Raw genomic sequence first — 26,122 nt, 5'->3', positions numbered from 1 at the left:
ATGAAAGAGCAGAAGAAAGAGCTGCTTGTTGGCATCTATGATATAGCTATTACTGGCCAATGTTTGGATGTTTCTGAAGTTCTGTTCTTTGTCCCCAGGGGACTCAAACATAAATATCTTAAATTTCATGCCAAAATAATTGCTTCCTACTAGCTGCTGAGTTCCTAAACGTTTCCCTCACCTGACGAAGCATTTCGTAATTGTGTTTGTTACCTAAGGGCAAAGATTTTCTTGTTTATTTTCTCTTCTGATCTTGAAGCTTCCCAACAGAATTTACACTCTATGCAGAGTTTTCCCATATGTCAAATTCTGAAAAGCATGTATAAATTTAAATTAACACCTTTCACAGCTCTGTATCCTGTTGCCCATATCCTTAGTAGTACTAAGTACTATGCAGCACAGTGCTTGTTGGACATCCTCTGCCCACAAAGATTCTTCCATTAATAATGTTTTCATTGAAACTTCTTTGCATTAATAGGCACTTTTGTGAATCTTGTGGCCTTTTTCCATGAAGGTAAACAAGAAGTATCGAAATCTGCAGGGTTTGCATGTTTATTGTTCATGCAGCCTGACCATCATGCTGTCAGTGAAGCTAATGATACTTTTCTGTCATCAGAAATTCTTAACAGATCATCACACTGGACAAGAAAGTGCACCCCTGGTATCTTTACTGTTTGGCGTTTTTCCTTTGCATATATGTCCACATACCTTCTGTTTGTACAGAGGCATCTGTAGACTGTTGTAGTGGGATCTCTACCAGACTGTTGACATGCTTATAACCAGCAGTCACCTGCTTTTTGTAAGTTTTCTGGCTTTGCTGTACATAGCACACATGGCTCAGGCAGTGGTTGATTATCTTCCCTTTTGAAGGAGAGCTACTTAGTTTTGTTGGTGACAAGGTCTTACCCTTCATCAGGAATTCCAGCCTGATGCCTCTCCTTTTGAAAGGGCTCTCGGCAGGCTTTGAACAGGGTGGCTTTATCAAGGTATGCTCATTTGTCTTCATTGTCAACACAGGAGCCTGTAGAAGAGGCTGGTGCTATGATTTAGGCAAAACCCTTGGAATTCATCACAGTATGACAAAGTGCAAGCATTTGAAGGTCATACCAAGCTGCAGGTCATGTTCTTTTACCTTATACAGAGGAGTGGTTGGTACAGGAAATTACTGTATACAGTAGTTGAGCTGTCCAGGCACTGGATGTTTTTGCAAATGGAAAGAGCTGCTTTAAATAGTCCTAGAGCCACTTCTTAGGACTGGAAGGTTCCATTTTGACTTTATAATAAATGCTACTAATACTATTTTTTTCTTTTGTAAGATTTTTAGTGCTTCTCAAGAAGCACTAGCCTCTCTCCTTCAGGCAGCTGTGGAAGCTCCACTATTATATGTTCTTCACAGTTGCTTTTCAGCCCAACCATCTGCAAACAGCGAATATCTACAGCAATATTCTTGCTTGTTCTTTTCCTGGTTAAAGTAATTTTTTCTGCCCATTGTACCATATGACTTGGCAGTCTGAAGATGTTGCCTGCATTTGCAGAAATTCAAGTGCCAACCTGTGGTCAGGTATGTCTTACGAAGTTCAGCTCTCTCAAGGAAGGTAGAATATCTTGGCATTAGCATATAATGCTTACTCATGGTTATTTTGGTTAACTTTAATATTAGGAAGCATGCTCTTAGGCATACTCGTATTGCCAAAGGAATTGGATAGTTGTGTATGCAGTTATAAGGGCTCTCAACGGAGCTATTAACTTGCTGGCACAGGAGAGAGCTAGGCTCTCGGTTAGCTCAGTTACAGTGTCTCTTGTGGCCATCTTTACATGCAACTATAAATGGAAAGGTTTTTCAATGTTACTCAGTCTTAACCATGCTAAGATTTCTAAAGAGGCTGATACAGTGTTGCACTTGTCAAGAGACTCTGTCCGACAGTAACATTTAAAGCTAGATTATATATGTTTGATGAGCCAGAATTGGAAACTTCGTTCTTTCATTACCATCTTCACCATCTTTGTTTCCATCTTCCGCACGGGTGGCCTCCCTGTGGGCTATCTCCATTCCTGATAGCTGCAGAACACTTAGTTGGAGCTCTTGGTGTGCTGCAGCCATTAGCAGGTCCTTCAGTGTCTTCATTTAGGGATTCCTGGGAGCCTCCTCCAGGTAACTGCAGTTTCTGTGAGGTGTACTGTTTGGAGATGTTGCATCTGTGTTCACATGCACAACTGCTTGAAGGAGAGAAACAAGTTATTGTCTGTTACTCTTCTGTAACTGTGTCTTCATTTACAACCTGCCCTCCTTTTCTCTTTGTCCAGGGCTCTGAAAGATTATTGGGAATTGGAGAAACTTAAAAATAAGTGTTAATTACCAATTCTGTGGCCATTTGTGCATGTCCCTCCCTCAAGCAAATTATTTCAACTAACAGTACTTCTATAGAATCGTCCTCACTGTGCATTAAACATGAAGTGTGTTTCAAATAATGGTTGCAGGCAGGTAGTCTTTCTGAAGTTCTTTGAGTGAAGTGGCATGGAATAATCCAGTGCTTTGTCCACTGGCATGCTCTAGATTTTCTGCCTGGCGTTTCTGTGGGAGGTGATTTCCAGCTGTTTGGCTGCTGAAGGCTGTGCAGCTCACTCCTGCCATTCTGTGAGGATGCTGTTCAGCCAGCTGCAGCGGGACTTCCGCTTTATTCCAGCTATATTCTCTGTATTGGCGCGATTGAACTAGATGACCTTTAAAGGTCCCTGCTAATCCAAACCATTCTGTGATTTACTGCTGTGCTCCAACTGATGCCATCCTGGTATTTGAAGGATGTTTGTGAGAAAACCTCAAGATACATTATTCTTGCATTCTGGAGCAACTGGATACCACAGCCCTTCTGTTACACTCCAGTAGAGACATAACCCTGACAAAAACTGATTGCTTAGAATGATGTAATTGTATATGTTGAAAAGACACACGTCTGTGGAGGGATACTCATTCAGTACCACAGTTGTTGCAGTGTGGCTTTGCTTTTTGCATCCAAGAACTTCTAGATTTTTCAAGCTAGAAAATAAATTATTTCAGCTGTTTTTGGTTAATATATTTTTCGAAGGAAAGTGTTGAGGGTCAAAGTGATGTCCATGATAGATACTGCTAACATCATGTGATCTTAATTCTGAGTGGATGTCATCTATTTAATGTCAATAATTGAGAAGATCTTCGCCTTATTTGATTTTCCACTTAAAATAGGAACAAAATAAGACTTTGAATGACCCTTGCGTAGCCTTTGCATTTTGGAGGGATCTCAGTCAAATCTCTCCAACGTGCATCTATTCTGTGCCAGCAAATATGCTTTTGTGGGGAGCAACATGGAATGGTAGTGTAACAGTTTCTCTCCCCCCAAATATAGGGATGGTTCCTTAAGTTCAGAGGATTCAGTAGTGGGGGAAACTGCTAATACAGTGGTGTGAAACACCTAACTGGGAGAATCTGCTGTTTGAGCTCTTAAAAAGCTTTATCTTTTTATTGACAGAAGAAATTTGGAAATAACAAATGAGATAATGTGGCGTTTCCTAACTGGAATTTTATTTTCAGTAAATTAAGTAAAAATAGTTTGTTTGCTAAATTCTTCACTATTCTAAGTATTTAATAATCTTCTGAAGCAAAGGATCTGCAAGAGGCCTGCATCTAAAAAAATTTTTTACAGAAATTTGGTAGTAAAGGTCACCTGTCTTTATTGCAAAATCTTGCAAAACACATAGTTAAGCAGCACTGGTACCAAACCATTTGTTTGAAAAAGAGTATCACCAGGTGAATCAGCGTGGATAACAATTCTTACGTAACAATTGTTACATGAAAAAAATTTTAGAAAAACCCTCCAAAGATCTTCCCCTGAATTTTCTGAGTATGAGGTGTAGAAAATCCAGCCAAATACTTTTAGGAGGAACAGAATCAGAAAACCCTGCCTTACAACACAGTGGTTTGCTGCTAACGATAAGTAAGCTGGATTCTTCCTCTAAAGGATTTTTTATTAATCATTTAACTTGCTGCAGCAGACAGTTGGTGATGGTTCTGCGTTAAGACTCCATGTTCTTCAGGCCGCACCTTTTCTGTAAACAAGGAATATCTGGTGGGGCCATGTCTGTCTCCCTCATAACTAAATATGTTTTCCTGTACATTCATGCATGTGTGGACTTACCAGCATGAACTGTGTCTATGGGTGGAGCAGTAGGACTGCAGACATGAAGGCATTAATTCCTCCAGCTCATGTCACTTCTCCCAGAGTTGGCTTGTTTTACCTAACAGCACTGCTGAACTGTAGGAGCTGTTCTTGCGAGGCAGCGGGGAGGCCCTTTCTCCACTGAGAGATGCATGTAGTAGCTGTGCACTGAAGAAAGCTCACCTGTGCATGGAGAGGGCCTCTGGAAACTGGGTCTGGTCCCTGCAGTTGCCAAAGCACTGGCTGTAGTTTAGACAACCAGTTGGAAAAGGTATTGTTCTTGAGAAATCCAGATTGGCTGGGGTTAAATGATGTTTGCTCTTTTCTTAAAATGGCAGTGGCAAGTACTTAGTGTGGAAAATAAATATATTGTAGGTCTTTATGGTGAATGCATCCTTCAGTGTGAAGGAACTGCCTGATGCAGTTTGTCTGCATAGTACTGTTTGCTCAGCCTGCTCATTTCCATCTTCCTTCTCTCCAAAAACACTTGACAACAAAATAACTTCAGTGCTTGTCTGAATGGATGTGCTCCAAAGACACTTCCATTACTCTGCAGCTCTGGAGAGGCTCTCATAGCTAATCTAGGTGATCTGCTGTGCTCGTTGGAGGTTTAGTTTCTCTGCTTAGCCTTGACAAAAAATAAACTATGCTAAGTTTGTGGATTGGCTGTTTAATTCTGGTGCTTGTTTATTTTTTTAGTGTTCTCTTAGGTGACAAAAAACAATCTTAATATCTTGCTTAAGAGCCTTTCAAAGTGAGGCTGGAAAGGTTGTCTTAAATTCTTTTCAAATATCTAAAATTAAGCAAGTCCCAGAAATTTTGGATCTGAGCTTGCTGTTTTTTCTAATATAAAATAAAATATTAGCATCTCCTTTGAAACATTAACCTCTTCAGGAGCTTTTTTATGTTTTACAAGCAAAGTATGATATAATCTCCAGTCAATACTCTATGGTTGTCAGTTAATTGTTTGGAAACTGAAAATCCTGCCTTTCCTTGCTAGTATATTTGGTTTAGGTGTTATAACTGTTTGTTACATCTTTTCAATTATTTGCTTCATTAGAGATTGAAATAATAATGCACTGTTAAAAACAAACACAAAACAAAACACCATAAAAAGATGTTCATATATGCATGCATAATCATCTTCCATTGCCCTTTCTGCCTTTGATTGTACCTCTAGACATACCAAGCAAAATATAAAGTCTAAAATTTAGAAATAACTGCTCCATACATTCAGAATAATAGTTTTAGGACATTTTAAATTTGTAAAAAAGCACATATAGGCACAGTAACAAATTATTATTTGATTCCTTTGTTTTTATATTAGGCCTTTAGGTGTTCAGTTTTTTTCTAACTAAGCAAGGTGGAAATGTTAAATGGGTACTTTACCACTGAAAAGCTTTTCTTTTTCTTCAGTAATTCCTTTAAGGAGCTAAGTCTGGAAGGTGCGTTCTTATAAATCAGAAATTAGGCTAACAATGTCAGTGGGAAATAGTGTACAAGGAGCGTGCTGCATTCACACACAAGATGAAAAAATGTGTAACCAGGAACTTTGAAGTAGGCTTAGCTGAAAACTGATCTTACACTGGAAAATTTGTGACGTGTGGCTAAACATTAATGTCATGCAACTCAATATATATTGTAAAGGTCTGTTAGAAAATTGATCCCCAAATGGCAAATTTTATTTCATTCACATGTCATGGATTGTCATAGTTCTGTGATTAGCAAGCTGCCAGATCCTTGGAGCTGAAATACGGTGAGTTCTATTTGCAGTTACAAATGCCTTTATGAAAGCAATTTTATCTAAATTTTTGTTTTGAAAGGGACCATTACATTGTCACCCTGTGCATTAAGTGTCTTTATTTTTCATCACTTCTTTACAGAACAAAAGAGATGAACATCTTTTGAAAAAAAGAAATGTTCCCCAAGAAGAAAGTTTAGAAGATTCTGATGTTGATGCTGACTTCAAAGCAGTAAGTTCCTTGATTCTTGAATTATTTTGAAAACTTCGGTGGTGTCCAAAAGCAACACATTTTGGTTTTATCTTAACACTGGAAGACTTGCAGTTACTTGAAAGCAAAATTATGAACTTATATGCTTTTAAAATTAGATTGATTGTATTAAATGTTTTAAAATAATATAATTTAGCAGCAAAATTAATTACTAAACCTTTTTTTTTTCTTTTCAAGCAAAACGTAACACTAGAAGCTATATTGCAGGTATGTTACATTTAATGATTTTTTAAATAAAAATGCATGTGTTGTGCTTTTTTTCTTTTACTGGTTTATTTTTTGTTGTTTTCAGAATGCCACAAGTGACAACCCAGTGATCCAACTGAGTGCTGTCCAAGCTGCAAGGTAAAAATAAATAAAGGCACAGAGGTGTGTTTCCTATGCGTTTTTCTTTATGGAAGTTACTTATTTTACTTTTACATTTCATTTCATAGAAAACTCCTATCCAGTGACAGAAATCCACCTATTGATGACTTAATAAAATCAGGAATTTTGCCAATTCTGGTTAAATGCCTAGAAAGAGATGATAAGTAAGTATACTTTTTAAAATGTTCAACTCCACTAAAATCTACATTCAACAAAACATCTACTTTCAAATGACACTGAGGATTCATAGCACTGTGTAACCTATTACGGTGGATCATATTCCATGATGATACACCATAACTCCTTCATGAGTGTTTACTCTGCCACTGAAATGTCCTTTTAGTTTTTAGACCTTTTCAAGAGTATATCCAATTAATAAACCTTACCATATTTCTCATTGGTTTTGAATATTTCAGACTTTTTTGTTAACTATTTTTAAAAAACTTGGCTCAGGTTTACTGCGTGTATTTGTATGAAGGCAGGGGAAAAATCTAGCATCAATATCAAAAGACAGGATCATGCTAGTATTAAAACGGACTTATTAGATGCAGATAAAATTAGTTACAAATATGAAAGCTGAGGAACGTCTCTTCCAAGATATCTGTGATGGAGTAGAAAAATGTCTTTATCCCAGTGTGCCAGCTTATACTTGATCTGGGATGTAATGTTAGGCCAAGTTTTTATTAGTTATGGTCAGACATGATAAATTTATTGAGAACTGCTAATGACAGCGAGGCAGTTGCATGTTGTTCACTAAGTATGAATGTGAAGAGGTCTCTGTTACCCATTAGAGAGGCATAATTAAATTTTATTATAAGGGGTGCTAGAAATCTTTCATACAGGAGATAATTAATTGACTAGAGTCATGGTCAGCTTATTTGGTTAGTGTGTGCTTTGACAAGTATTACTGCATTTATTTTTATTACTAATACAAAGTCAGAATGATGGGGTGGTTTATGCAAGTTAATGGAATGTTAAATCTTTTTTCTATCTTTTACTCTGAAATGTCAAGGCTTATATTTTTTTTTTACTTTTTTTTTTTTTTACTTTAAGCCCAGTGGCAGTACTTAAACATAGCATGTCTCAGAGTGGATACAGCTAGTAATGCTGAAATGAACCATGAAATAATATACAGATCGTATTTCAACTTATTACTATAAAATTGTTTCATTACAGCCCTTCATTACAATTTGAAGCTGCATGGGCATTGACTAACATAGCATCAGGGACTTCTGCACAGACTCAAGCTGTTGTACAGTCTAGTAAGTGTGATGATTTTCCTTTTGAGATTGGCTGATATTGTGGGTAAAAGGGAAGAGAGGATATTTGGATAACAAATGCTTTTCTTTAATCAAAACCATTAAAATAATAAATGGCCTCTTTAGAGTCTAGAGTCTGCCCTCTTTAAAAAAATTCTATGTTTGCTCTTAAACATTAATATGGTTGTCACTAACGATTCATACTAAAGAATGCCAGACCTGATTTTTCCCATAAAGAAGACAGAGATTCACAGATGATGTACTGAGAATGTAAAAAAAAATTTAGTCCTTTCTAATCCTTGAGTTGATTTCTGAAATCATGTACCATTAATACCCTTATAACTAAAACTATGTTAAGAAGTAATTCTTTATACCTCAAAGGGATGTTCATAAATCTTATTAAAGTTTTCAAATACCTAGCATTATGTAAGGTTGCCCATTTAAATACAGAGCTAAGAAAGTTGCCATCCTTTCCATCACCATATGATTAGTATCTCCTAAAGATGCAGTGTTTGTTGTGCTGCCTTTGTTTCTTGCTGAACCAACCAGTGAGACTTCCATTATGAGAAGAGAAATAAACTCTGAAGTTAATTGAAGATAAATTTAATCTAATTAATTTTTCAGGATTATAGATGTAGCCATTATGTATCAGCATGCTTATCTTAAACCAATCACCTTTATGCTAAATACAACATTCTGTCACTAAACAGGAGACAGTAGATAATCAATTTCATGATAAATTGTCTTGATGTATTGAGTCAGTGTTTTTATATGGGAAATCAGTGACTTAGTTATTTGATTATTTTTTTTTATTTTAACTGTATGAACCTGCCTTTCAAATAAAAATTCTGTTTTGTATATTTTAATAGCTAATAAAATCACATTAATTGTCACATTCTACATAGATTAGTGGATGACTAGAATGAGAATGCGTCTACCAAAATGAGCTTTGGTTAAAAATCCAAAGCCTTTAAAAAAAAATAAACATCTTTAATTTGTTTCAAAAAATCCTGATGTGGTTGGGCACTTCTGTTTTTAGATTTCTTTTCTGGTCTCTAAATATCTTGGGAAGTTGATTCCCAGGTTTTTGCATCCTTCCCAGCTTGTTCTTTGGTTAGTAATAGTTTTCTTCCTTTATCAAGTCCCACTATGTTACCATATTTGAATGAATTAATCTAATGAAAAAGCTGATCATAGTCTTAGCTTTGCAGAAAAAAATTCTGGAAAAATCTTTAAGTAAAAATTAAAATTAGAATGAAAATATATACAGCATGGCCAAAAGCATTATTGTTACCTAAACGTTTACTGGGAGTTAAAGCTGGAATATGTCTGTCCCAAAATCTGTTTAGCTAATGCTTGAAAAGAAGAAAATGTGGTAGTTACGTGAGAGGAGCAAAAAGCATTTCCCAAGCTTTACTCCTGAAGAGAAAATGGAAGAAGTTTAGTCTAAAAGTCTTGCTGCTTTGGCTGGGAGATGACTAAGGGAAAACATCCTCCCAACTCTGCTTTCTTTTGGTAAGAGATGGTTTGAGGAAACAGGGCCACAGGCCCTGGCAGCAATAAAAGAAGCTGCTGCAGCCTAATCACAAAAGAAAGCAGCTCCTGCAATCAGGAGGGGCAGATGGCAGTTGGAAGGCCCAGGAAAGGAGGAGAAGTACTATACACACAGAACAGGTCTTGGCAGGACCCAATTTGGAGAAAAAGTAATTAATTTTTTAGGAGCAGTAGATCAGATAACCTGCAACTTGTGCTTTCTCAGACTGTCCTCCTCCCTGAGTGCTGATAGGAAATAACTTCATTTGTACTTTGGAAAGCAGACCAGGATTGCAATCTAATGTAAACTACATACTTGACTGTCCCCTCTGAAATATGTTGAATACATGTATGGGTGAAGTGTAATCTCAGTAATGACTGAAAAGGAAGCTAGAATATTCCACTTGAGCTAATGGAAGTGGGATGATTGTTACAAGAACAGAGTGAGCGTTCTTAAGCAACAGTGTGCTCCTGCCCCTCAACACTCTTCAGTTGTAGACAATTGCTGAATTACTCATCTAGGGCAGGGAAGGAGTTTTAGGTTGCCTTTACTTGTCGTCACACTGTTTTTCAGGAAAATACATCAGGTGGTTTTGGCTCGTTATCACATGTTAAATTATCAAGAGTATTGATTCACAGTTGCTCACAAATTGTGTTGCAATTTTTTAAAAATTTCTGGAGCTATTTTTGCAATAAAAAATAGTCTTCCCTTCAACAGTATGTAAACTTATCTATTTTATTTTCCTCAGAATGACTCTAGGATGAGTATGATCATATATAGATATAAAAAATTGCTGCAAGTATTACTGTCTTTCAAACAGTGTGGATTGTCAGAAGGGAAGTAGTGCAAGAGGAATACTAGAGGAACTTTTGTAGCTCTATTAAATTTATTTAATTCAGCAGAGACCAGTATCTAAAATCAGTACCACTTCCTTAATCCAGTATGTTGCACGGAGTATATACGAGCAAATTAAAACACGTCTTAGGACTGGCAGATGGATGTAAATCTTCACTTCATGTGGAAACTAACTATAGCCAGCTCTTGGGAGGAAGCTATTTTCTTACAGTCAAGATTTGAAGCACGTTTGCACGAGTAGGCATGTCATTCTGCTAGGTACATATTGTGATATTGGATAACTGGAGAATGCAAATTACCAGGGCATTAAACCTAACACCTACATACTTGAGGCTCTTCCTCATCATTGTGAGAAATATGGGGAAATATTTGAATGTGGACAGTATGGTTGTTTCATAGTTGCTTGTTCTCAAGTCTTTATTTTTTCCCCTCTAGATGTGTATAGAAATTTAACTGAGATTTTGTGTGCTTTTCATAATGAAAACATGCATCCTGGTATAAGGCATGGTAGTCAAAGTGTTAGTCAGTGGAAGTATTGTGCATATACCATGTTCCAGTTAAAACAAATCAAGTCTTTGCCTTCTGCAGATGCAGTACCCCTCTTCTTGAGACTACTTCATTCGCCACACCAGAATGTCTGTGAGCAAGCTGTCTGGGCTCTTGGGAATATCATAGGTAACTCTTCTTAGAATGATTCAGATTCAGGGAGTGTTTCATTTTAGAATATGACTTTTGGAACATTGACATTATCATATGAGACTATGTTTCCTCTAAATTCTGTGACTTAATATAATTTTTTACATGGCCAGAATTACCTATGTACATCTGCTTTTTCAAAAGAATAGTATCTCTTGCTACACAAAATATTAACAGGATAAATTTTGTGTCTTGTAAAATATACATACATACCCGTACGTATGTATATTTAATTGAACATGATCTTTTAGTAGTAGAGACTATTGGTGAGGAAACATAGAATTTCAGTATCCCGACATGTCATTGCATACATTTCAAGATTTTCCATTTTTAATGTAATTTCTTTTACAACAATTTTCATTTCTGTAGGTGATGGTCCTCAGTGTAGAGATTATGTCATATCACTGGGAGTTGTCAAACCTCTTCTGTCCTTCATCAATCCTTCCATTCCCATCACCTTCCTTCGGAACGTCACATGGGTCATTGTAAATCTCTGCAGGAATAAGGATCCCCCACCGCCTATGGAGACAGTTCAGGAGGTAAATAAAGAATTACAAGACAGATCATTTTTTATACTCTGGGCTAGAGGCCAAATGTTCTACATTGCCATACTGTGAATTTATGCATGTTATTTGCCACTGTCTTGTACCACTTACAAGTTTTTAAAGGAAGTTACTTGACTGAGTAAGACTAAAGACTGATGAGCTTTATATTAAAAGAGACAATAAAAAATTGATAGTAGAAAGTGTTAACATACTCAGTATTTCATGTATTTATAAAAAAATACTTAAAACATGATTCTGTATATAGAAGTATTCAAATGTTATTTTTAGTAAGAGGAAATGTAAGTAAACTGGTGAATGTAGTGGAGTCTGTTTTCAGCTAGCTGTGAACATGCAATATCACCTAATAAGGTGGTGCTATTTGTCTAGAACTATAGTTGTAATGTTTGTAAAGTTCTTAATAATTTCCAAAGTGTAGTTAGCATTTTTGAAGCCAGGTGAAGTATAATACTGCTGTTGGCAACTAAACTTCAATGAAATTCTTCAAACGTAGCAGAGAATGGGGAAACTTTTACAAGTAATACTTTACCAAATAAAAGTCCCTATTCTAAGCAGTCTTATCACGGCTCAGTTTTATATTGAATACAAAAATAAAATTTTACTTTAATCCAAGAGGTATTTTATGTATTGATGTTAGGCTAATGATTTTTATTGTATTGTGTGGTAAGAAAGCTTTCGAAAAAGCAGAAGGATGTCTTATCTCTGTTTGCTTGTTTTCCCTCAATAGTCTGCTGTCTGTGTGTCTTTGAAATATAGTACTGCCTTGTATTTTTATAAATTTTAGATTTACATGTATGTATATATATATACACACACACACTTTGAGGGAATGACCAGCTGCTGGGAAGTTTGTGAATGCAATATGCTAATGCAGTCTCAAGCTAAGCTTTCTGACAGTAATACTTGGATTCATGATTGTACTGCCAATTTTATTCTACTGTAATGACTGATGAACTTCTTTTCAGATTTTGCCAGCATTGTGTGTTCTCATTTACCATACAGATATAAACGTAAGTAATTTATAAAGTTTTAGAAATAAGTGGCAAACTCGGTTTTGTGTGTTCATTTATATATAATTAAATAGTAAATGCACTATTAAATATGAAGACTAATATAATTGTAGTCATCTAGAGCATGAAAAAGAAAGTCTAAACACTTTCTGAAATATCTTTTCTAAAAATTTGGGGTATCTTTCTCCTTTATATTAGAAACTACATAGAAAATCCTATCTGGAAGAATTGAGCACTAGAAATTTAAAATGCCAGCTTTGCCATCAGCTTTACTTTAATTCTGCCCAAATTTATAATTTTACATAGATGATATATAATGTATATGTAGAAAAAGTGCATATAATTCTACATATTAGTCCAATCAGATACCATGATCATCTGGGTAAATCTTGAGTTCTGTAACATGCTGGGTGCGTGACTTTCCTTTTTAACTAGGAAAATCACATGTAAAAATATACTTAAACAGCAATAAACTATTGTTTTATGGCACCTTTGGCAACTTTTCTTCAGGTTTTTAGTACTAAACTTTTTAAGTGCTTCCCACATTCCTGATCAATAGGTTTACCTATATTTTCTGAGTAAAGTACTAAAGGCGTGGACTTACTTCCTGAAGTCTTACATTGGGACTTCAGGAGCAAAGATGTATATAACTAAGCGATACCGAGCTATTCTTCTCCCATTATAACTTTGTAATGTCTTTGATTCTTGCTTCTTGTACTGATCTTTTCACTTGGGTAAGCATGAATTAAACTCTTGTGGTGGGTCTGGGAATAGACCATAAGGTGGAACTATCTTTGGTTACGTCCATGCTGTGGTAGTGGTGTTTCTGCTGCTCTTTTAATGGTGAAGTGAGCTTTCCAATTTGTAATTTGGGCAAACTTGAATGGAAATTAATAGCAAAACCATACATACATTTAACTTATAGGCAGTTTTTTCCCTGCCGAATTTGAAAGGTTTTGCAAGCGATGATTGTGTGAGAGCTTCTTGAAGTAGCTATGAGACTATGTGATGCCAGGTTTTGACTGATCTCAACTAGGGTGCCCTTCTTTTTGATCCTGAGAGTCAGGTGCTAGTTTGGAGGTACCAGTCTGGTCCCAGCCTCTCTGTACAGGAGCAGCAAACGTATCTTTGGAGATGAGTCAGTGATGCAGGTAGGTCAGCCAACAAACAGTCCTGCAAGCGCTTCTGGTGGCTGCTGCTCTCGTCACCAACAGGGCTGTGGGGCAGCAAACTGGTGAGGCACCATTTCTCACTGCTTCTGCTGTGGTACTGGCTCCACTGCAGCACATTCTGCTGTCCCTGTGGCATTAGCAGGTGAAGGTAGCAGCAGGCTGTGTCAAGAAAGCATTAGGTCTGTGCTGTCTGGTCCCAGGAGCTGGCTGGAAGCAGCCTGTGTGCCAGGACTTCAGAGTCCTTCCTGTTTTAGTACTGTAGCATGTAGCTCTTAATAGCTCGAAATTTTGAACAGGTACCTGTTTTAAGAGTAGAGTAGATCTAGATACTGCAGCAGATTATGTCCTCAGTGGGGTCCCAGTTTTCCTTCCTGCAGTTCCTGATGCCATCTTGATGAGATGTGATATCCCTCTTTCTGCTGGCTTTGTGTCTGCTTCAGATACTACCTTTAATGACTCTAACTATTCTACCTTTGAGGCCTCTCAAATTATCCTTATCAAGTCATCACTGATACAGTCCTTATTTTCTTTAAGAAAGTAAGAGTGCCCTGCATGATAGTAACTTCCTCTGCTTTCCAGTTGCTACCTTACAATAATTGCTAGTCCTTTAGTTAGTATAAGCACTCCTCTCCTTTGCTGTGGATTTTAATCTTAATATGAAGGCAGAAAAAGGCAAACATCCAGAATAGTTTGCAGTTTCACTTCTGAACTGGATTATGAATCAGAAATGCTATGGTGTAGGTAGATGGACTAGAGACTGAGGCATCTTAGTTATTCTGTAATCAAAAGATTGCACAGGTAACAAATGATAGCAAATTATAGACTGGGTTCTATTTTCTTCTGTTCCTGGCACAACTACCTATCTGAGCTGGTTATCTATGAAATGCAAATTGAGTCCAGCAGTTTACCTTTGTGAACTGATGTATGCTGTCACTTTATGTACCAAAATGTGGTATTTAATTAAAAAAAAAAAAAAAAATTGGAGAGAGGACATATGGAAATTATTATTATGGAACAAATGGCCCTAGTGTTCAGAGTTGTACATAATAATTAACAATTTACTGGTTAGGTCTAGGCATAATGTTTGAGTTTTTCCTGTAATTAAATTGCATGTTCTTTTTTCCCCTCCAGACATGTGGAATGTTGATCACTAAATTAAGCCTCCATTGTATGGATTTTACTGTTCAATGTATAATCCACATTCTTTCTAATTTGTAGATTCTTGTGGACACTGTTTGGGCTTTGTCCTACTTAACAGATGGTGGAAATGAACAGATACAAATGGTGATTGATTCAGGAGTTGTACCTTTTCTAGTTCCCCTTCTGAGTCATCAGGAGGTTAAAGTTCAAGTAAGTCTGGTTCAGTTGCTAGTCTTTGTAAGGCTATTTTCTAAAAAAATGTGTGTTGGAGTATTTATTGATGGAGTACTGTGATGGGCATTTGTTTTGTTACAGTTCTTTTTAGCATTTGATGTTACAGGTAAAATTGAACAAAAATGTTGCCTACGCTGGGGAGAAAAAGTTATTAAAATTAAATAAAACTTGAACAAAACAATTCTAATACAGTTTTGAGTAAAGTAACTTCCATTATGTGTTTACATGGGGTGCCTTCCTTTTGTATTCCTAAAATATTTAATGACAACAGATTTTACATTTTACATAATTCAAGTTACATCCACTGTATTCTGTTGCAGCATATGTTGCTCTGCATATTCTGTCTGAAAAGCTCATGGCAGTCAGTTTATTTTGAGATCTTTCAAATGTTAAAATATTTGCAGATGCTGAGTCCTTTTAGTAAATTTCTCATTAGCTACAAGTGGTAGGTTAACTGAGTTTGTTTGTTTAATTTCAAAGATGAAGGGAGATTAGAAGCATTTACTAACCGAGACATAAGGTCCATTTCTGAAAGTCAACCGAGTCAGTGAGAAAAAAATGTAGTCGTGGATTGTTTAATTCTGTAGTGGAGAGCTGAATGGAGAAGTAAGCAACCTTGGCAGATGTAGTCAAAGCCTAGAAACAGTGTAATTGTTAGTCAGATATGATACATGATGAATTAACTTTCTGTTGTTTTAAGATTATTTTAACTTCTAATCTGTACACTCTAAGAATTGAGCTGCAGCATGTCTGTTCAATAAAATGCTGCACTGTGTGTTTGTTTTGATGAAACAATACCCATTTTTAGATGTAGCTCAGAGGGTGAAGTGCTAAATTGTATTTTGCAAAGTATTTTTTATAAAGATGTTTTAAAATGATACTTGTTTTACCATGAGTAACAGCAATGTCTTTAACACACAATTTTCTTTCCTTCCCACTTTGGATATTCAGACAGCAGCACTGAGAGCAGTAGGCAACATAGTAACTGGTACTGATGAACAGACACAAGTTGTTCTCAATTGTGATGTTTTGTCTTATTTCCCAAATCTCCTGACGCATCCAAAAGAGAAGATAAACAAGGTATGATTTGTTTCTTCCTGACTTGATCTTTTTGTTTAAGAAATGAAAGTCTGTAGAATATTACAGGAGGATTTCTTGGAAATCCTCTTGGAAGTACATGCTGTTATTTCCAGCATGTGGGCAATTTTGTATAAAGATGCAAACTATTGCTGGTGCTTAATTAGGGCTAAAGCCAAACAGCCATAGTGAGCATCCATACGTTAGAGTTGATGCTTTTAGGGTGGACTGATGGGTTTTGCTTTGGAGTGTGATTTTTTTTTTTCATTTGCAAAGTGAGTTACGGGCTAACTTGTGTTACAGTTTTTCATAACTAAAGATCATTACTTTTGCTTGAGTCTGGTGAGTAGACTAAGACTGATCCAGTTTTTCCACTCTATTTTTTCCTAGTGGAGTTTGTTCTCTTGTCCATCTTCACCTTCTGGGAAGTGTAGGGAGCACCACTGTCCTTTTCTGAAAATGGTCCTTGCATTTTCCTCTCCTTACATTTGGCAGAGTTAACTTCACTGCTACAAAGACGGGAGGGAAGAGAGGAATTTACATGAAAGTGACCAGTGCCCTCTTTTCCATAGCTGTATTTCATGTTATTGGCAGGTTTTTTTAGTCATCTTGTCATCTTCCGCTGCAAAAGTGGGGCTGGCTGAGGAGAAGCCTTTTTTGTTTTTCTTACAGTCAGAGTTTAACACAGGATTGGCAATTAAACTAATGACAATGTTCTTTAATCCCTCCCCTTCCACCCAGATAGGGAAAGGAGAGGGAATAAGGAGAGAGGCTTCCAGATTGAAAACTAAACTAGACGGCTTTAATGAAATACTAGTGATAAAAGAAAATATATACAAATATGTGCAGGAATGTGCAAAACCCCTGTCACCTACCTCCAGCAACTCCCAGTATACTCCCTTGTCCCAGAAAGGTCCAAAACTGCTTCAGGAGATAGTGGCAGGGTAGACAGGACCTGAGGGTAGAGGTATGAGGGACAAGAATGCACAGGCCTAGGGATCAAAGGAGATGGACAGATGGAGTCCTCCCTAGACACTGACCATGGATAGAAGAAGGAGGAAGAAAGTTACTTCTGTGGTCCCTGAATTTATACCAATGGTGACATGGTGGTCTGGAATAATCTTTATGGCCAATTTTGCCATCTGTCTAGTCCCCTCTTCCCTATAGAAGGGCTGTAAATATAACTCTTCTGCTCCCTTAGTGTCTGAAGCAGCAGACTAAACAAGCAGAGCAAAGTGGCCTTGGTCTCTCAGCAGTAACTATAAATATTCAGGTATTTCAGTCCACGAGCTGAAAAACTTGCTGCTGCTTTCAGCAAGTGTGCTGCTTAAAAGAGAGTTCACTGAAGGAAAACCAAAAATCAGTAGAAATAAAATCGGCTTCATCCTGGCTCAAACCAGGACATCTATGTGATTCCCCCAGTTAGTGTACCACTGAGGGGAAGCTACTCATGAGGAATCTGTGTTTCTTTAGGCCCCTTGACTGCCAGGAGCTCTGAAGAAGTCAACTTTGACAGCTCAAACTGCTGTGATTTGTTTCTGCCTGCCCTTCTGTAACTCTTTGAAAAGAATGATGAAGAGCTCCTTTTGAATGCCAAGAAAGGAATTATTTTTGTACATAAGGAGTCTGTAAATGCTTTGAGATTTAAGTATACATTGTGTGCGGCAAATAGAAGTAAAAACAGATATACCTTCCTAAAAAAATCAAATCCATTATGTTTTTTTTCTTGAAGTACTTCATAACTGGCTGCTTGCCACATCTGTTTTTTCTTTAGTAAAGATGGGAACCTTTTTAAGATGTGCTGGATTGCCTGGACAAGTATCCCCCTTTGTAACCAGGAACTTGTAGCAGCCATGAGATAGGTTTTAGCTGTGCCAATGAACCATCTGAAGGAGTTAATTGCTGAGTAAGGTCTCGGGACTCAGAGTCCTGTCTGATACTGAGAGGCTTTGAAAGATTTCTGAGCTTCACTTCATGTTTCAGGAAGGCAATGGGACCTGGAGTTCGTCATTCTTGTATAAGCACAGAAAGCTACTGCTGAGCTGTTAAGTCAAATACTATAGGACAAGTAATTTTTTAGATGATGTTTTACCAGTTTTTCTGTTTTTGCAAAACTGATCCTAAGTTTAAAATGTGGCCATGACTCCAGCAGTGCAAAGTGAATGTAAGGCTTAAGTCACTATTGCTCTCATTATGTGGAGACAGTCCTTGTACATACAAGTAATAATCTGGGCCTCTGAATTAATCATATCAGTTTTACATTGATTCCTTATGTGTTTGGCTTTTACAGTGCAATAAAAGTGTGTGTGCTAAAAGTGCTACTGGGAAGGAAACCTGGAGGCTCTGTTTAGTGATTGGTCATGGTACGATATTAGGCTTTGAAGTTGTTTCATTTGGTTGGTTTGGGCTTTTTTCCATCTGTTGACTATTTTTTTAAAAGTATTTTGCTTTGTTATTTTGTCCAATTGTAGGAAGCAGTTTGGTTCCTTTCCAATATCACAGCAGGAAACCAGCAACAAGTTCAGGCTGTAATAGATGCTGGGCTAATCCCTATGATCATACACCAGCTGGCTAAGGTCAGTCAAACCATCAACTATGCAAGTTGTCATCCTCTTTCTATAAATCTGACATGAGGAGTCTGTGATTTTTAATAATAAGCTTGGCAGATGTTTCCATGCTGATTTTAATGAGCTATTAATTTTATTTTTTTAGGGGGACTTTGGAACACAAAAGGAAGCTGCTTGGGCAATTAGCAATTTGACAATAAGTGGGAGAAAAGATCAGGTATGTGTAGTAGGATTTCAAATTGTCACTAAAAGGTTACACAGCCATTTGTAAGAAGCACAGTGTTGAAAGCACTTTTTTTGTTGTTGTTGTTATTTAGGTTGAATACCTTGTACAGCAAAATGTAATCCCACCATTCTGCAAACTGCTCTCAGTAAAGGATTCTCAAGTGGTACAGGTGGTTCTGGATGGTCTCAAAAACATCCTGATAATGGCTGGTGATGAGGCTAGCACAATAGCTGAAATTATAGAAGAGTGTGGAGGTAAGTGCTTGCTAGGCTTCTAAAAAATTTAATTTGGTGGATATTACGCTGTTCCCCTTGCTGCTGTTCATATCTGCTATAGCATTTGTTTACCATTGCTTACTATTTGAATAAGCAACTAAAACCTTTAATGAGAGAAATTTACTTTTTTCTGTTCAGTTTGGTTTAGGGATTGTCATGCTGGAGGCAACCATTGAGAGATGTTTTAGGTTTAAATGAGAATGGTACTTCTATTCATTTGATTATTTTATATATTTGGTTCTGTGGTAGAACTCACAATTCTTGCTTTAGTTTTTTGCTTTGGAAGCAGTTGTCAGGATCATTATTTTATTAGAGAGCAAAGCAGGATGAGGAGTCAGGGTTTTCAATGTTTGACAACTTACTATACTAGAATTTTTCCCTTGTATGATACCATATCCAATTTGAAAATAGAACTAGAGTTTTAAGCTGTACTTGGTGTGAGATTTTGTTGCCTTTTTGTTTTGAACTTGTATTCAACACACAAATGAAGCCACTTCCATTTGGTGATACACAGAAAGCACACTGGGACAAAAACTATGTAGTAGCTTATGTATGTAGTATATACTATGTATGTAGTGCTGTCTAAAAAGAGAGAAGATTTCATTATTCCTTCTTCATAAAATGGTATATTCCATGGCATGCAAAGGTTCACAAACTACTTTTTTTTCCCCATCTTACAAACAAAGATAGGACAATATTTGCAAACTTGAGTTACATCTTTTCTAGTATGTTTCAGTAGTAAAGTTGCATTATTTTTCCTAATTTAGTTTTTTTCAAAATATTAATTAACTTCAGTTTAAACTTATAAAACTCTATTTTCTTTTATCCAGGATTAGAGAAAATTGAAGCCTTGCAACAGCATGAGAATGAAGACATTTATAAACTAGCATTTGAAATCATAGATCAGTATTTCTCTGGTGATGATGTAAGTATGCTAAATTGTATGCACTGTGCTGTTAGCTTAGTAAGTACATTGACAGTGTTCCTCATTTCCAGTGGTCATGAACATAGGTTATCTAGGAATTCAGTTCTCCTCCTCCATTTTCAGGGCAGCTTTGCTTAATTGAAAGTCTTTGAAGAGTTTCTCAATACCAAGAATTTTCTTTAGCAGCATCAAAATGATTGTTCTGGTTTTGCCTAGTAAATTGATTGACTCAGGCCTTATTTTGTCACACTGGTGTATAAAATGACATGTAATTACTTGTGATTGGACTCTAGACAGTTCTCTGGCTCTCCTCTTTACTTCTTCATACATCAGTCTTTGGAGCAGGGAGGTGTATCCTGAGTTTCAGATAGATTATTGTATCCCAGCTCTGGAATTGCTTGATCTGGATTCTGCATTAAAGGGCATCAAACCCAGAACATTTTCTGCAAGTGACTGATGTAGACCATCTTATATTTTGTTGCTCCCTGATTAGATATTTTGACCTTTTCCTTTCTAGCCCTTCTGCTACTGGCTGCTTCTGAGCACCTCAGAAGCCCTTCAATGAGTAATTTGGAGATGAATAATAACTGCCTTTTCTAGGCCATCCAGAGTGTCTGCACTTCTGCAGCCTTAGCAGCACTGTGTCTTCAGTTCTTCTTCTCTTAAATTGAACTCACCAGATACCAACTCTAACTTTAGGGCTCATTAATTTTCCGTTCATGGACCCATCTTGTGACTGCAGAGCTAGGCACCAGAAGTTAAGACACGTGAAAAGTTGCTTACACTGTGATGATTCCCTAGCAGTGTCTAGTAATCTCCATGATGCTCTGAGACTTGGGTAGTTACCTTTAGTTAACTGTAGTTGTTGTGGGTGGAAATTAGCCCTTTTGATGCTAGTACTCCCCTTTTTTACATTTAGTTTTTACATAAACTAATGCAATTCAATCTATGCCTGATTTGCTGAATTTACCTCCCTTACTCAGGAGCAAGACTTGACTTCAGATTGTTGTTTATATTGTTACCATATTTTCTGGGAGTTGTGAAACTTGATATTATAGAAATTCTATGATTGGGAAATAGGAGTTAAAACTTGAAAACCAGACAAATTTTCAGGCAGTAGCTCTAAGCAGGAAAATAACCCTTGTTGTTTAAGGACCAGTGCAAAAAAAAAAAAAAAGTCATCCCAGAAACAAAATGGAAATTGCCCTAGAGAGACAAGACAGTGGTTATGTTAGCCTGCTTGGCAGTGTTAAGGTTGACTGCCTAGGAGTATTTCTGCCTTCTGTCACTTCAGGATCTTCTCTATTCTCATGAGATGTTGCTGGCGACTGGATATCCCTTCATAGTTTATCCCATCTGCTCCTTGCTGAACCCTGTAAAGTGCACAGCCATGGACTTCAGGATCAGCACTGCTGGCTTTCTGACTTGAGTTTATTGTGTTAAAAGTCATATGAACTTAAATAATGTTACTTTCTAGTACCTCAGCAGAAGTGCTAATTTATCAACTCACAAACATTTTGCAAAGCATTCTTGAACAAGATTCGGTCTCAGTTTGGGTCTGGTGTGCCCCACTCTTCTTCCTGAGGACTGCTGGTCACCAAAGGCCTGAACGTCTCCCTCCAAAAGCTATTTAGGCACTCCTTACAAGGGCTCTTCCCTGCTTCAGAGTGACACACAGTTTAAAACGAGGCATGTGATTCCTTGCAGCCTGGTTTGTAGAGGTGGTGTGCTTGGAGAGCAGATCTGGCTGTGGTATGGAGCAGGATGGGTAGGGTTTGAAGCTGTGCATCCTGAGGCTACTGACCTTGTTTGCTGTTCGTAGAGGCAATTAATACCTACATTCTAACAGCTGCGAGGAAGTTGGGTGAAGATGGATATTGATGCCTTTCATTCTATATCCGTAGAGTAATTAAGTACTTTTGGTTTAAAAAAAAATATTTCAGATTGCACTTATGAGAGTGATGTAAAATTGCTCAGAAATGAGTAAACCTAAATCCTTCAGATTCTGATAGGAGATGCAGAGAACTCCTTTAAGCTTTATATAAGTGTTTCTGTCAGCTGCCAATAAAAACTGTTTTCATGTTGAAAGAAAATGGGAGGAAGTACAAACCTAATTTTGGAATTTGCAACTAGTGATTAGCCAGCTCCAGAAGTACTAAAAATTGGCACTGAAAAATTAAATGGCACAGCTAAAATAGCAACTGCTTTGACCAAGCAGCAAGCCAGGCTCTAGCCATTTACATTTTCTGTTTCCCTAATAGCATTAGAACGCAGTTGACGTGTCGTTCTTTGTGAATGTATTTGAGGAATTGAATTGGGAAATGATAATTTATTTTTTTGAATAATATATATGAAAAAGAACATTTGTGAATCTCTGCTGTGTGTTCTGGGTTGTGAAGGGAATTGGCTTCTTATGTATTTTTGTTCCTGTATTTTATAGATCGATGAGGATCCCAGTCTCATTCCTGAAGCCACTCAAGGAGGTACTTACAACTTTGACCCAACGGCCAACCTTCAAACGAAAGAATTTAATTTTTAAGTTGAAGAAAGTGCAGCTTCTCTGTCCCACACCAGTATGAAGCACCACCAGATGGCTACCAAGTGAAGAAACAAAAGGCTCCAAGACACACATGCCTCTTCGTTTTGATGCTTCTAAAGCAAGCCATGTATCGGTCACTTCGCAGTTGCCAAACGTCACTATCACATGGACTGTAAATGCGTATGCATGATCTCTTAAACAGTTTCAGAATTCTTTTTAACAGTCCCAACTACCTTTTTTTGCCTTTTTCCTGGTGCCACATGCTGACAACCGCAATCTGCAGTTTTGTTAAGAATATTCCATAGTGGTGGCACATTGGCTTTCCACGGAAAAGTAGCTTCTTTGGAAAATGGTGCGCTGTGGATCAAGACACTTTGGTATGATGCATACATTCTGGAAGACTTCACAGGGGCTCAGGTTGCTCTGAGCTTCCATCATTGTCCTCCACAGACATATTTTCATATACTTGATGTGGAAGAATAGATTAAAAAATGCAAGCCAAATGAATTTCATTGGTGAAACTGAAATAAAAATAACTTTAGTAAAACAAACACTTGGCAATTGATTAAACACTTAAGTTTAAAACAAACAAAAAAAAAACTACTTCAGCTATCAGTAATTGATGTGTGTTCATTAACTGCCTCAGAAACCAGGGTTGGAGGATGAACTGTAGATTTGGACTGGTAAAGCTTTTGCCATTATACCTAATTTTTGAGAACAGCGAGCCCTATTTGACCACTCACTTCAGCCTGTGTGTTCCTGCTGTTTTGAAGTAATCAAATGCTGTGCATGGTATTTTACCTGAGCTACAACCTGTTATGGACTTGAACTTCTGTTTAAGCTGAAAGCAAGAGTCCCAGACTGTAGAAAGAAAACAATTCTGTCCAAAAGCATATTAGTTAAAAAAGAATCTTGCTTTCAACTTTCAGTAGTCAATACATTTTGGTTTAAATCGATAATTGGATATGGTTGATTTATATTGGGTTTAAACTGTGGAGCTTTCATGTTTACTGTAATTTAGTCTTAAACTATTTTTTACTTAGTAACCAGTGCTTATGATGTGGTTGGCAACAAACCAGCAACTACTTAGAAGCGTCATAAAAGCTTCATTCTTGGAGTATTGGAAGAGTAAAGTCAGAAATTAGTCTCAAATCTTATTCACATGATTAAAAAAGAGACAAACTGGTTGATGTGTGAGGCTGTATGGAAGCTGCTGTTACTCAGCATAAACTTGATGTGCAGCGCACATTAAATAACTTTACATGAGGTAGGTGAGGTCATTGCTTTTGGAAAATCGTCTGACCCAGTAATTTTCAAAGGGATTTTGGTATTGCTGGGGTGAAGGCGGATAATTTTGGAATTCTGTAAGCTATCACACAAACTGGTTTTGTTGCTGTTGTTTACTGGGTGTAATTTCCCAATGCATTGATGTGAAGGGATAGAAAAATCTAAACTAATTTAGTTATTGGATGTGGGTTGTATTTACTGTGATGAAGATAAGGACAGATGCCATCAGAGCTTTGTGGATCAGCTGTTTTTCCACTGATGAACAACGCATAGCAGGTGTGCATTCATTAAATATATATCTGCCAAGGTGGAGCCACTTTAAAGAGTGAGTTGTCTTGTATCTCACCTGGATACAAGCGTATGTTTAAACTGCAAGATTTTTACTTGCTAGATAATCTGTTTTAATATAGTGGTTTGGCCTCTGATTATTTATAGGTTTTATAAATTTTAGAAACAATTTCTCTTTAAGGTGGCTCAGATTTTTCAACTCTTGTGCACATAAAATTGAGTTGAAGTTCATTGTGCCTTTTTTCTTTTCCCAGAAATTGAGTTGAAGCTTCATATGGTAACTGCATCCTGTTCACACACTATAGTCTAAAATCTTGAAACTGTGTGGTGTTCGCTAAAAAAAACTAAACAATAAAAAGTCAAAGTTAGGTAAGGTCACAAAGTTTTTGTGAAATTAGGAGTTCCAGCAGATGTTATTGTGAACAAATATTCCCCCCCCTCCCTTCTAATTCAATTTAGTCTCCCCGTATGCCACGTAGAGTGACGGATTCCCTGTTCAGCCTGCACTCGCTGTTGTCCTACAGGTGACATACAAATTGATACTGAAACAGTTTTCCACTACTGTGAAGATTTGATCCTTTTCTTGCACTCAATGCATTACATTGAAAGTGAACATCAGAGAACTGGGTAAGGCAGGACAAAGCGTTTGCTCAGTTCCTTCTGTTGTGACCTTATCAGCTTTTGATTGGGATTGCACCATTTCATAGTTAATAAAGGAAACAAAGTATATTGCTGCACTTTTACGTTTTCAGAACAGTGTTTAAAATTGCATTGTTTTTATTATTTTTTTAAACTATCAGTTAAAATAGACTAAAACGTTCTTTCAAAGAGGCATCTAAATGTGTTCCTAATTTTGTATATGGGCTTAGGTTTTGTAACCAATAAAAAGCTGCTATCAAATACTATAAAAAAATTCAAGAATTTATTTTGAAGATGATGGAAACAGTCTTAAGGGACTGACTTAAGGGTTTCTTGTCTGTGACTAGATATCAGTTAGCACAACTGGGCATCAAACGTCAAAGTGTGCTACTAGAATGAATAAAGTAAGCTCATGCAGCCATCTCTGAAACTTTGGATGCTGTTCCAGTACAGAGTTTTATGCTTTTTTAGGAGATGTTTCCCAGACATGTACAGGAGGCTTTGGTAAATGGGTTGCAGCTGATCCACAGAACTGTGTTAAATGGTGACTTCTGTTTTAATGTTTGAAGGTACACCATAGTGTCCAGGAACTTTCACAGTCATTTTCTGCCTCCAGAAATGTCCTTTCTAGGTTCCTAGTGTTAGACTCACATTGCTGAATCAGCTCTAATTTCAATCTTGGGGTGCTGTACAAGCAGCCCCTACTCCCACCTAGAGTGCCTTGGGAAGAGGTGTGCCCCAAGGGAGGAGAGCAGGGAGGGATGGCCAGCAGCCCTTGCCTTAGGCACGAGTGACAGGTTGGGGTGCTGCTCAGGGATAATTGGAGCCAAGTCAGAGATTTGCAGCCCCCTAATTAGTACAGACCTGCTTTAATTATGTGACAGCACCAATGGAGAAAAACCTCTTGAACTGCTGGAGAGGTGCCTGCAACTGCAGCTATGGCTTTGCCATCCTTGCTCCATGTCAGTTGGGTGAGTCACCCGGAGAAACCCCTCTCTGTCCATGGGTACGTTGATGATGGAAGTGAGCTTCCAGTTCTGTGTTTAATTATTTGCAAATGCTCTTCCATGGGAGGATATAAATGATAAGGATCTCAAAAGAATCTAACCTCCATTTCCAAAAGCAATTTCATCTCTGTGTTACCTTCAGCTTTCAGTTGACAGACTTTGAACTCTTGAATCGTAGGGGTTTTGCAACCTATTCATCATCCAGCAGGTTCTCTATGACTTGAAAGACACTACAGTGCAATAAAGAACATATATTAAGTG

The 26,122-nt window shown here is 37.3% G+C and overlaps 1 protein-coding gene across 1 annotated transcript; it reads left to right on the top strand.

The window, feature by feature from the left end:
* KPNA3 (karyopherin alpha 3 (importin alpha 4)) lies at positions 1-25,120 on the top strand. Its single transcript, XM_009999074.1, has 16 exons — positions 1-40; positions 6,072-6,163; positions 6,380-6,409; positions 6,495-6,547; positions 6,637-6,732; positions 7,745-7,830; positions 10,805-10,891; positions 11,282-11,451; positions 12,441-12,485; positions 14,876-15,007; positions 15,983-16,111; positions 18,580-18,684; positions 18,821-18,892; positions 18,993-19,155; positions 20,007-20,101; positions 22,542-25,120. The coding sequence occupies exons 1-16, from the start codon at positions 1-3 to the stop codon at positions 22,638-22,640; spliced, it is 1,494 nt and encodes a 497-aa protein (XP_009997376.1). The 3' UTR covers positions 22,641-25,120.
* The last annotated feature ends 1,002 nt before the right edge of the window (positions 25,121-26,122 follow it).

Source organism: Chaetura pelagica, unplaced genomic scaffold (genome assembly GCF_000747805.2).
Source record: "Chaetura pelagica isolate M959 unplaced genomic scaffold, ChaPel_1.0 scaffold226, whole genome shotgun sequence".
Taxonomy (NCBI): Eukaryota; Metazoa; Chordata; class Aves; order Apodiformes; family Apodidae; genus Chaetura; species Chaetura pelagica.
Note: the sequence above shows the minus strand (reverse complement) of the source record. Positions and strands in the feature narration are given on the sequence as shown.

Coding starts and splice junctions, on each gene's coding strand:
- KPNA3 (XM_009999074.1), top strand. CDS start 1: ATGAAAGAGCAGAAGAAAGAGCTGCTTGTTGGCATCTATG. Junction 6,548..6,636: donor AGTGCTGTCCAAGCTGCAAG/GTAAAAATAAAT, acceptor TTCATTTCATAG/AAAACTCCTATCCAGTGACA. Junction 12,486..14,875: donor TTTACCATACAGATATAAAC/GTAAGTAATTTA, acceptor TCTAATTTGTAG/ATTCTTGTGGACACTGTTTG.